Source organism: Zalophus californianus, chromosome 4 (genome assembly GCF_009762305.2).
Source record: "Zalophus californianus isolate mZalCal1 chromosome 4, mZalCal1.pri.v2, whole genome shotgun sequence".
Taxonomy (NCBI): domain Eukaryota; kingdom Metazoa; phylum Chordata; class Mammalia; order Carnivora; family Otariidae; genus Zalophus; species Zalophus californianus.
Window position 1 is genome coordinate 21,808,220 of NC_045598.1, and position 12,961 is coordinate 21,821,180.

At 39.3% G+C, this 12,961-nt stretch overlaps 1 protein-coding gene across 18 annotated transcripts in view; it reads left to right on the plus strand.

The window, feature by feature from the left end:
* Positions 1–12,961, plus strand: part of EPB41 (erythrocyte membrane protein band 4.1) — a 195,725-nt gene that overhangs the window by 168,407 nt on the left and 14,357 nt on the right. For 11 of the 18 annotated variants that reach the window (XM_027571680.2, XM_027571708.2, XM_027571655.2 and 8 more), the window contains 2 exons: positions 10,927–11,376; positions 12,593–12,721. The exons of 1 other annotated variant lie outside the window; for it this stretch is intronic. In XM_027571680.2, coding sequence (XP_027427481.1) covers positions 10,927–11,376; positions 12,593–12,721 — 579 coding nt within the window. The remainder of the gene's footprint in view (positions 1–10,926; positions 11,377–12,592; positions 12,722–12,961) is intronic. 6 more of the 18 variants (XM_027571663.2, XM_027571673.2, XM_027571693.2 and 3 more) reach the window with 2 other exon arrangements.

Sequence of the window (12,961 nt, forward strand, 5' to 3'; positions counted from 1 at the left end):
GATAACATTACAGAGCTGATCATATCATTGAACAGCATGTGTAGGGCCAGTCTAGGTCTCTGGTAAATTCGAGGAGTGCCTGGCTGGCTCAGTCTGTGGAGCATGTGTCTCTTGATCGTGGGGTTGTGAGTTCGAGCCCCACATTGGGTATAGAGATTACCTAAAAAAAATTTTAAAAAAGGAATGGTAGGGTGCCTGGGTGGCTCAGTTGGTTAAGCGACTGCCTTCAGCTCAGGTCATGATCCTGGAGTCCCTGGATCAAGCCCTGCATCAGGCTCCCTGCTCAGGAGGGAGTCTACTTCTCCCTTTGACCCTCCCTCCTCTCATGTCTCTCTCTCTCTCTCTCTCTCTCATTCTCTCTCTCAAATAAATAAATAAATAAAATCTTTTAAAAAATAAAAAAATTTTAAAAAGAATGATAAAATAGAATGAAAAGAATGTGAAAACCAATGGTAGTTTAATAGATGTGGTTGATTTAGGGTTCCATTGTGGAAAGTGACTATAGAGGTAGTATGTTAAATCTTAGACTCTTTTTACAGAAAGTTTAATAATTTCAGGAAGCAAAATCTGTGGGTAGTAACATAGATATGATTTGGGCTTAGAAACAACAGTAAATCTATTAAGCTTTAAATGATTATAAATTTTGGGACTAATCAGAAATGTTTTTCCTAATTTTCTTTCTTAACAGACAGTATATATCTCAAAACTTTCATGAAGCTCTCGGCTCAGGAATATTTATTAAATAGTCTCATAGTGTGCGTATTTTAATTCTTATATTCTGTCACAATTTCTTTCTTCAAAACTCTGTCTGGTGATGTTCTCTAAGATATAAGGAGAACCTGGCTGAGAACTTGCTAAGCCAAAAGGAAGACCAGCCTTAGTTAAATCTATAGGATTGGCCCACCTTGGGTGCTCAAGAAACACTTCCAAGTAGGGACTAGGTGTCTTTATTGCTCTGGTTCATGTTTCTTTGCAAAAAGTAAAATTTTAAGAAATAGAGTACAAAGACAAATAGTATCTAGTATTTGCCCATCACTTCATTGGGCAAGTGAACCCTCATAATAACCATAACAGTGATGTTCTTCTTTTTTTTTTTTTAAGATTTTATTTATTTGACAGAGAGAGAGATCGTGAGAGCAGGAACACAAGCAGGGGGAGTGGGAGAGGGAGAAGCAGGCTTCCTGCTGAGCAGGGAGCCCAATATGGGGCTCAATCCCAGGACCCTGGGATCATGACCTGAGCCGAAGGCAGACGCTTAATGACTGAGCCACCCAGGTGCCCCTGTTCTTACTTCTTCTGATAAAACAGAGTCTCAGAGGTTGAGAGGCCTGCCCAGGAACGAGCAGTTTTTTTTTTTAATTTTTATTGTTATGTTAATCACCATACATTACATCATTAGTTTTTGATGTAGTGTTCCATGATTCATTGTTTGTGCATAACACCCAGTGCTCCACACAGAACGTGCCCTCTTTAATACCCATCACCAGGCTAACCCATCCCCCCACCCCCCTCCCCTCTAGAACCCTCAGTTTGTTTTTCAGAGTCCATCGTCTCTCATGGTTCGTCTCCCCCTCCGATTTACTCCCCTTCATTCTTCCCCTCCTATCTTCTTTTTTTTTTCTTAATATATATTGCATTATTTGTTTCAGAGGTACAGATCTGTGATTCATCAGTCTTGTACAATTCACAGCGCTCACCATAGCACATACCCTCCCCAATGTCTATCACCCAGCCACCCCATCCCTCCCACCCCCCACCACTCCAGCAACCCTCAGTTTGTTTCCTGAGATTAAGAATTCCTCATTATCAGTGAGGTCATATGATACATGTCTTTCTCTGATCGATTTATTTCACTCAGCATAACACCCTCCAGCAGGAACGAGCAGTTTTTAAGTGAAAGAACTGCAACTAGAACCCAGGTCTTCAATGTTTTAGTCCGGTGACTTTCTATCATGCCACAGCTGTCTCCTAAGTCACTCAGTCCCCAAATGAAAATGTGGTAAAAGTTACAGAGTGTGAATTAAGGAGAAAGTTGGAATTTGTGAGACCCTAATGATTTATGAAACTGGGTATTAAAAATGGTTCTCAGAAAAGAAAATAGTTCTAAGATCCTGAAGCCACTGATGAATTGATTCATTAATGCTGGACTCCCTTCATCTTAAGTTAAATCCCCCAGGTTGAGTCCTGCAGAATGTCCCAGAACCTGAGATAGGATCTCTCTCAGTGTATAGGAACCAGAAGATAAGGATGAGGCCTGGCCTGGGGTTGAGACAGAGGCGTCAGGGCTTTTGTTTGGGGTGGGATGATCTGGGATGATTTGTTTGGGACCTGGGATGATCTGGTTTCTGGTATTAAAATCATTCAATAGGGACGCCTGGGCGGCTCAGTCAGGTAAGGGTCCGACTCTTGATCTCAGCTCAGGTCTTGATCTCAGGGTTATGAGTTCAAGCCCCACGTTTATATATTTTATAAACATAAAAATATATTTATTATTAAAAATAAAATAAAAAGCAAAAAATCATTCAATAAAAGGAATTGAATTTTTTAGAAGAAAATAATTAGTAGTTTCCTTTACATGTTTATTGGAGATATTTAGATCAATAGCTTAAATTCCCATCAATTAAATCAGACCTCACACACAAGCTCAAAAGAAAACTCGATTGATATCCAGAAGGAAACAAACCAAAAACACCTCATTGTCAAACCAAATGACGTTTTGTATCTAAGAATTATTCAAGCTTCATCAAAAAAAGTATTTTTGGTATTCTGTGCCTGAGTCCCCAAGTATTATGTCAGGGTCAAACCCTTGCTGACTTGGAGTAGAATGTTCGAGATGGTTTAAGATGGTGTTAGTAAAGTGTGTTAGACCAGGATATTCATGCAATTTAGTAACAGAATTTGTATTTTGGTCTGGCTGGACTATGAACATTTTTTTGCAGTTATTATTTGTGTTTCCTACTTCTTAGTTTCGTCCATTCAATAAAGTAAAATGTCACCTTAGCATGTTAATAGCCCTCTCTTAAAATTTGTCTGGTTTTTAGCAAGTAAGAACACCCATATTTATTCATATTTGTCTATACTATCCATTTGAACATGGACATATATGAAGATAAATTTTTCATAGGTATTCTAGAGATAGATCTTTGGGAACATTGAATAAAATATTAGGGAAAGGCATTTTTTTGCAAACTCAAAATTCAACATATATTGATTCCCGGGCTCTCATTAGAAGTTAGCTTTATAACTGACATGATTATTTTCTTCTTTCAAAATTGTTCTGTCAACTGTCTAATTCTGCTTGTATGGACTCAATAACATTACTGACTGGCTTATTTTGGTGCTTAGTGTAACAGTATCATACCTGAGAACGCACTAAAAAATTAACAAGACACTGTAATTAAACTCGAGACCAGCTCTGATAAAAGTTGCCTTTTTCCCAAGTTTCCACCATTGCTGCCACCATAAGATGTATTTATCTTGTGTAAATATACTTAACTGCCATCTGTACATATCATTGTCAATATCGTCAATTAATCTAAGCACCCTAGGATTGGATCACTTCTTTCTTTCATCTACCCCCAAATCACCTAAAAGACATTTCTCTTCCGAGATGACAAACAACCGTTTATTGAATTTATTCAGTCATTCTTATGTTTTATACTTGATTCCAATAAAGTAAGATTTAAGCCTGAGGTGCAGGGCACTCAGGCAAAAAATAAAGAAAGAAAGAAAAGAAAAATATAAATCATTCTGATTGAAGTGTGATAGTGTTGATTTGTAGTATATATCACTTAATCTACAGTTACTGTTCAGGTCAAGTTTTAGGATTCTTTGATCTTTAATATTTTATATTCCCAGTTGCTATCATGACTGGCAAGAGAATGATAATTTTCTTTGCATGTCTTGACTGGTTTCAGAGGCATGTTATCTAATAAGAAAATCTCCTAAGGAATTAAGTCACAGATACAACCATATTTTCATTCACATTCCTGAGTATAGCCTTGCCATCTTTAAATCAGAAAACGTTAAAACATAATGAAGCTACACCTTAAAGTTGAGCTATTTCTTTTCCACCCAGATACATAAGTCCACAGTCATTGACTTTGACTTTCAGAATCCACTTGCTAAATTACTAAGGTTTTATATTATCCTTATAAAAGAGAATGTTTGCATTAGTTACCAGTTGCTTACATTACTTACCATTCTTTCTATCAACTACTTTTCCTTTTAGGAAACTGTTTTAACTGTTTTTATTTAAAGATTTTACATATTTATTTGAGAGATTGAGAGATAGAGAGAGCATGAGCGGGGAGGAGAGGGAGAAGCAGGGAGCTCCACAAGGGGCTCAGCACAGGGCCTGACCCCAGGACCCTGGGATCATGAGCTGAGCCGAAGGCAGATGCTTAACCGACTGAGCTACCCAGGTGCCCCTATTTTTAACTGTTTTTAAATGGTTGGAGGACATTATGGATTTATCAGCACTTTTCATAAATTGTTTACCAGACTCTTCAGGTTTTGCAGATTACTTCATTATGAAACCAGATACAAAAGCTTGCTTATATAAGAAAATAATTAAATAACATTTTTTATAACAAAAGTAATGCATATTCATTTAGAAAGGTTAGGAAATACAGAAAAATACAGAGAAATTAAATTATTTGCAATTCTTGGGGTGCCTGGCTGGCTCAGTTGGTAGAGCATATGACTCTTGATCTCGGGGTCATGAGTTCAAGTCCCACGTTGGGCATAGAGTTTACTTTAAAAAAAAGTATTTGCAATTCTGCTACTACTACTACTGATATTTTATTTTTAAGATTTTATTTATTTGACAGAGAGAGAGACACAGTGCGAGAGGGAACACAAGCAGGGAGAGTGGGAGAGGGAGAAGCAGGCTTCCCGCTGAGCAGGGAGCCCGATGCGGGGCTCGATCCCAGGACCCTGGGATCATGACCTGAGCCAAAGGCAGACGCTTAATGACTGAGCCACCCAGGCGGCTCTAGTACTGATATTTTAATATGCCCTGAAGTCTCTTTCATGTGTGTAGTTATACCTAGGAAAATATAACTTTTAAATGGGTAAGAAATAAAGCACATAGCACATTACCAAGGGGAGGGTTTAGTCTTTGAAGTTAGCATTTTTGCCTTCTTCCCTCATTCCCACATTTAATTATGGTCCTGAGATGAAAGTGGTTCCCTGAAATCACATGGCAAGTTGGCAATGATACTGCTGTTCTTCACTTGGACCTTATTGTGTACCCAGGATTTTAATATATAGAAAGATAAAATGAGACAATAGCAGGTCCTTTTTTTCCTTCTAATACAGAAAGGAATTGCTTTTCCGTTGCCACCCAGAGATAAAAACAGTCTTCACTAAAGCAGGAAACAGGTGATCAAATGTGTGTGGGAAAAATTACTACATGGCCCCTCCAGAAACAAAATACGGTTTTTTTCTTATGTGGCAAAATTTTAGGAAAGTTTTCAGGACTTATTTTCATTGTGATGTTTATAGGATAAGATAGTCTTGTAAGCATAACTGTGTTTTTTTTCATTGGTCTAAGGTATAAGTACCTTGCTTCAAAAATAACCTGAAGAGAAAAAGTCTCTGGATTGCATTTAATGGAGTGGTACTGCTCTTAGTGATGTCTGGGATCTTTAAGTCAAGGGAGAGGTAATTTATAACTCATAAGGGCACATACCTACACAGGGTTTGGTGATCCTGAGACATAATCCTTCTAAATAAATAACTTCTCAAGAGAAAACCTTTAGAAAGAAAAACATTCGTTTTTTTTTCCCCCAAAGAAAATACTTAATTACCATACTTAGCAGGTACCATCCACTTTTTAAATAAAATTGGAAACTTTCCAAGAATATTCTCAGTTAAATAATTGTCTCACATTCTTGCTTCTCCTATTCTTGAGCAGCTGGTCTTACTATTGTAGCATCTTTCTTCTTCTAGATCCCCCATCAGTCCAGATAAGCAACGTATGAATTAACACCTTTGAATCACATTACGTCTCAATTTTGTCAGTTACTGTGGGAGGTTCAGACGCCGTCCTATATTTGTTCATACCCTGACAAGAGTCCTTTAAAGTTTCCAGGCCAATTTGGTATATGCTGTTGTGCAGAGTCTTATATGATCCAGTGGCCCTTGCTGATGGCAATAGCTAAAGGCACAACACTGTCAGTTAACATTCCTCACTTAACGTTACTTGCCCAAGTTTGGGAGTTGTGTCGTGGAGATTTTAATATCTTCTTTTTGTCTCTGTCTTTTCTTCTGGCTTTTCAGCCCTCTTATTTTTAAAATTATAATGTTGGGCACTGAAATCAGACTCTGCTAAGAGGACTTTGGACAATCTTGGTACTTCTCGAAAGTATTGTCAGGTTTGGTGCACATTCTTTTGAACATAATAAGACATGTCCTCTGGTCTTACTTGAAATATTTTGTTGCCATGGATGAAATGGGCTTTAGAACCAGAAACCAACTTGAGTTTAAACCTAGCTCCATCACTTCACTAGCTCTGAGTTGCTTAACCTCTCTATATCTCTAAAGTAGAGATAGTGACTACTGCATAGTGAGGTTATGAAAAATTAAGTGAGGAAACCTATTAAAGTGACTAGTGTACTATCTGGCATGTTGTGAACATGAATAATGTCAGTTTTTGTCTTATTTTACTGATGTAGGAGATAAAATCCTGGATGAGAGAGTGGGTCTGGTCAAGTGGGCCACTCTCTATGTTCTTTCCTTTCCTTTTTTTTTTTTTTTTTTTTTTTAGTGTTTGTGTGTGGGATGGGGTGCAGGGGAAAGGGAGAGAATTTTAAGCAGGCACCGTGCCCAGCTGACAAGGGCCTTGATCTCACAACACTGAGATCATGACCTAAGCCAAAATCAAGAGTTGGATGTTTAACCAACTGAGCCACCCGGGGCGCTCCCACTTTTTGTGTTCTTTCTCAACATGCCTTTTCAGTTTTTAAATAGCACAAGGCCAAGTAGAAGTTCTCAAGTCACCTGGATTTATTGAATATACTTTCAACAAGTTTTTACTGAACATTACGTGCCAAAAACTGAACAAGAGAGATACAGAGCTAAGTACCGGGAAATCCTTATCTCCACTACCCTCCCCCACCGACCCTCCCGCCGCCGCCAAGGAACTCACAGTCTAAGGGGAAAGGTGGATTACTAAACCATTAATGACAAGGTTCAATAGGAACAAAGAAGAATAGTATCTACATACTTTAGGTAGTCAGGGGAAAACTTCCAGAACTGACACTTGAGCTGGGCATGGACTTCCAGGCAGAAGGAACAATATTGACAATATTTACAAAGGCAGGGAGGTAAAAGAAAGCATGCTCTGTTCCAGGAACTGCAAATAGTTTTGAATTAATGGAAAGAAGGTTATCTGTGGAGGTATGACAGGGTGAAGCTGGAGAGAGAGGTAGGAGTCATATTTTAAAGTATTTTCTGTCTTACTAAAGGGTCTGAACTTTAACCAGAGGCAGTGAAGAACCAGTAAAGGGTTTTAAGCTGCAAAATGGAGTTCTCAATGTTTCATTTTAGAAATAAACACTTTACGGGCACCTGAATGGCTCAGGTCATGATCCCAGAGTCCCAGGATTGGGAATGAGCCCTGAGCAGGGCTACCCCCTCAGCGGGGAGTCTGCTTCTCCCTCTGCCCCTCTCCCAGCTTGTGCTCTCTCTCTCTCTCTCTAAAGATAAATAAAATCTTAAAAATAGAGAAATAAACACTTTAGCAGCAGAGTAGAGGATGTGTTCAAGGAAGGTTTGAGATGAGAAAGAAGGAAGGAAAAAAGCAAAGAAGAAAAACTATTTAGGGCATTAGTAGTAAGCTAAGTGAAGCATCACAAGGGCCTGAATGAAGGTAGTAAACGTGGGAATAGAAACAGATAGATAAGGGGAATATTAAAATGGAATGGAAAGCCTTGCAGTAATTTACAGGGGTTGGTAGATGAGTATAAGGAAGGCATTGAAGATGATTTCAGGATTCTGGCATGGAAGCCTGGATGGATGATGGTGCCATTTATCAATATAACAGAAATGATGGAGGAAGTTGGGGTGGCAGGTCCAGGCAGCAGCAGAGATGAGCTTAGTTTGGGGCATATTGCATTCCATATGGCTGGGAAGATGTCCAGTAAGCAGTTGGCTGTGTCCAGATCTGGACAGTAGCGCCAATTGGGGAGGTTGTGGTAATCTTACCCAACTGTTATTAATTTTCCTTTTATTTCCAGTGACTGACATGTATTAAGTGGTCAGTAAATATTTGTTGATGTTACTGTGGCTGCAGCTTTTATCGGTGGTCTCCTCTGTACATGCTTTGAAAAAAAAATCATTGCTCAATCTAGTTTTACTCAACAGTAGGCAACTTAGGGCCAGATGTTGCTGGCCTAAGCAGTGTTCAACTCACAAATGGCTTCTTCATGACAGACCACCACGTATCACTTGAGCAGACTGGTATAAAATTGGCTCTAACTTGATTTTCTTTGGTATTTTCCTGGTTCTAAATCAGCCTTCTCAATTGTGACAAAATTGTTTGGAAAAGCCATGAAGTTTTTCTCCATGTGTGTGGGTTTGGATATGCCATTCACAGTGCTAAAACTAGCATATAGCAATTTAAGAAAATCTATTTGTTTATTACCAGCTGATCTATTTTTGGACAGCTCTAACAGCTTGTCTGACTCAAAAGAAATGGTGAGAAAAGTGCCCTAGAGAGTAATACAGTGTGTAAATAATAACAACTAATTTATTCTAGTAAATAAGGCCCTAGCATATTATAGGTACTCAGAATGTTGGTTGAATTAAGTGACTGTATATGATACTTAAGAATTTACAAAGTGTTGGGCGCCTGGGTGGCTGAGTCGGTTAAGCGACTGCCTTCGGCTCAGGTCATGATCCTGGAGTCCCGGGATCGAGTCCCGCATCGGGCTCCCTGCTTGGCGGGGAGTCTGCTTCTCCCTCTGACCCTCCCCCCTCTCATGTGCGCTCTCTCTCTCTCTCTCTCATTCTCAGTCTCTCAAAATAAATAAATAAATCTTTAAAAAAAAAGAATTTACAAAGTGCTTTCACATATATTATTATTTTTTTTGATCTTCAGAACCCCATGAGTCAAACCAGGTATTATTCTCATTTTAAATATGAGGAAATTCACATGCTCAGCAATAATATTTTATGTATCTCTGATTTGTCTGCAAACAGAGACAGTTTCTGTTGTCCTCTCTTAGTCTCATTTTTCATGCCCTATGTAATCTTCATAATCAGTCCATGAAAGACCTGCCTAATCTGAATTCAGCTTGTACCACTCTGAGATACACTTGAGTTGATGGTTTCAAGATGGCTTAGAAGTAAAGTTGGCCTGATACTCTTGAGTGTGGTGCATCTTGCCTTGCCTTAATAGGGCACTGGTTTATATTCATCACAGTGTAGTTGGCTTACAAGTTAAGGTTAAAAAAATATAATGCATGTCATGTGATTTGAGTACTAACATGTAAGCTGATCCAAGCACGTGTCATTGACTCCAGGAATACCTTTTTAAAAGAGTCATTTTCTGTTAGTAAGTTACTAGGTGGTATGTAATACGGGAAGTTGATCTTACCAAAATTTCAGGCCTGCGTGGCTTTCTGGTGAGCACATGCACATGTTTACTTTTCCTGACATTTGGCTTCAGTCAGCCTGTTGGTTTTTCACATTGCTCATATTCTTTTTTTTTTTTTTTAAAGTTTTATTTATTTATTCATGAGAGACAGAGAGAGAGGCAGAGGGAGAAGCAGGCTCCCAAGGAGCAGGGAGCCCGATGTGGGACTCGATCCCAGGACTCTGGGATCATGACCTGAGCCAAAGGCAGGCGCTTAACCATCTGAGCCACCCAGGCGCCCGCTCATATTCTTTTTTTACTCTTGTGAATTCCTTCTCTTCTACCTTTAGCGCCTTTCTTTAAACTTTGGGATTATGTCCATTCATGGTGATGTTATCTCGTCATCCACATTCTTTTGGAAGTACTTATTTTAGGTCTGTTTTTCCTGTGGTGTGAGGCACTTGGCCCAGGATGGGACTGTTTCCAGAACTTACTTCTTAGGCGTGAAGATAGGTCATTCATCTATGAAGAACTATATCTCGGGGTGCCTGGGTGGCTCAATCGGTTAAGTATCTGCCTTTGGCTCAGGTCATGATCTCAGAGTCCTGGGATTGAGCCAGCCGCATCTCAGTGGGAAATCTGCTTCTCCCTCTGCCCCTCCCCCCTGCTTGTGTGCTCTATCTCAAATAAATAAATAAATAAATAAGTAATCTTTTACAAAATGTATCTCAGCTGCTGGGTCACTTTTATTATGTTTACAAAGAAATACTTCACTATTTGTGGTATTTAATTTCATGACAGTGATTGGATTAAGTTTGTTCTGGATGTATTCGATGTTTTAATGCCTGGAGATTTTAGCTTCTCTATCAGGGGCTGTTATGATGATATTTATGGTTTGGAGGTATGAAACATTTTTCAAACTGATCAGGCTTCTGGAGAATATGTTTCAATTGGCTCATAAATTGCATTGTTCCCTGTGCATAGTAATGAGTTAGGTATTTAGGAATGGCAAAGTAACTCCTTTAAGTATGAAGAGTATGTGTTATACAGGCAAGATCATAGTAACACAGTAACACAAAGTGCTTGGTACTGTGTGAGGTACATCAAAATTATCTCTCAGGTTAACAGGGTTATAGAGATAAGACCAAAATGAGGTTGGAACTGCTTAAGCCACTAATATATTTATCAGTGAAGAGCAGTTGTTCCTTTTGGCTACCTCAGGAGCCAAGATTCTTGGTTTATATTAATACTAATATTTTTGAGACCTCTTAAAAATTATTGTTGATTCTCAAGAGTTCACTGATATTCCCTACTTATTCCTAATCTTCTTGCTTCATTTGTAGAATATAAATGGCATTCGAACAGAGGAGGTGGCTGCCGTGACAAAGGGGCCATCTACCAACCCTGACTCTGAATGGGATGGTCCCAAGCACTCAGTAATTCCTAGTAAGAGCCAAATGACCACCCCGTCGGAGTCTCCACAAAGCTTTGAGTTTGGCTCCCTTTCCATAAGCAGCAAGGAGACAGAAGAGAAGGAGCAGGGGGCAGCTGGCTATCTTGATGTTAAGGAAATGCCAAGAGGCTTCAGTGGGGAATGTATAGGAGTGGAGGAACAGGCCAGTGCCTTAAAGTTCTCAGTATCACCAGCTTCCTCTCAGCTGCAACTTGGTGAAAAAAAGGCAGAGAGTAGTGAAGAACATGTTACACCAGGAGAGCCACTTGGAAAGCAAAATGGATCATTTCATGACTCTCGTGTGGGTAACCAGTTCCCCACCCTCATTCGAAGTTTCCAGGTAGTAACCAATTCAGTGATGCAGGTCTAATGACTCACTGTGGGAGAGGGCCAGAATCTGTTCTGTGGAGGAGGTGGTGGTGGTGGTGAGGGCAGTCACCTCTCTGCTTTTTTGAGAATCACAGAATAAAATCGAAGCCCTTGATTACTACAAATAAATTTATTCAGAGGAATTAACTCCATGGCTAGAAATGCTTTCTCCCCTGAGGACTTAAAACTCTTGGGGGTAAATTCCAGCTGCTTATCTTTATGAAGCTGATGTGAGTGGGTTCCTCTTTTCCTTGCTCAAGTATGGGCTATATAAAGAGGTGAATTTCTGAGACTTCTATGATGAAGAGCCATTAGTGTTTTGGGGCCATGCTCAAAAAATTCAAATATTTTTCGTTAAAAGATACAACTGATTTTTTTTTTTTTTTTTTTGAGATTTCAAACTCCAAACAATTATTTCTGTATTGCGGCCACATAGTATAGCCCACCACTCCCACTGACTCCACTCACAAGGGCTTCCATGCTCACAGGCACTAATCTCCTGTGCTAAGGTGGATGGCCACTTAACTTTATCACAATCAAATGGTAGTTTTAGGGTGATTTATAGTCTTTGGCAAGGTGAGCTGATGGACAAGAAGCCTTTGATATTCCACTAATGTTCATTCTTCGGAAATTCTGAGATTAATCACCAGGTGGTGGTAGAAGTGATGATTTTCTTTCCAGTTTTCCAAATACTGTTCCTTCTCAATAAATCCAAAGTGAATGTCTGACATTGATTTGAAAGAAGTTAATGAATTCCAAGATAAAGTATTCCAATGCCATTGCTATTTCATGTCCCATTTTTAGTTAGTGGAGGAAATGTGACTGATTTTCTTAATTACAATGGCACAGTCACAAGGACAAACAAAAGGGACTGCTATTTGGCAAACAGTTTTATATTCAAATTCTGAAGGTCAGTCTAAAGTGTTTTGTATCACTGATCATAACCGTCTGATCTTATAGCTTTCCATTAAGTATATGAAAATGATTACAGTAATGCTGTTTTTAAATATCCCTCATGATTTGACACCTTGTCAAGGCTACTTGGAATAGTGTCCAAGTCTTGGGCAGAGACTGAATTAGCCCTTTGCTTGATTAGAGCTATCACTTTGATCAGATCAATGTCAGAAGATTAGTTCTCCACAGCCTTTTGAAGACTCTGGTAACTCTGTTTCTTTACTGCTTCACAGCCTCCGCTGGTGAAGACTCAGACCGTCACCATCTCAGATACTGCCAATGCTGTGAAAAGTGAAATCCCAACCAAAGATGTCCCTATTGTTCACACTGAGACCAAGACCATCACTTATGAGGCTGCCCAGGTGGGACATGATGTGCTGTTTCAGAAGCAAAGAGTAGAGTAAACACAATAAATAACCTTCATTCTTTAGTCTCTAATCATTTGCTGCAGGTAATGCTAGGCTTTTCTGGGGTGATTCTTTTTATTTATTTATTTATTTATTTATTTATTTAAAGATTTTATTTATTTGATAGAAGGAGAGAGACAGTGAGAGAGGGAACAAAAGCAGGGGGAGTGGGAGAGGGAGAAGCAGGCCCCCCGC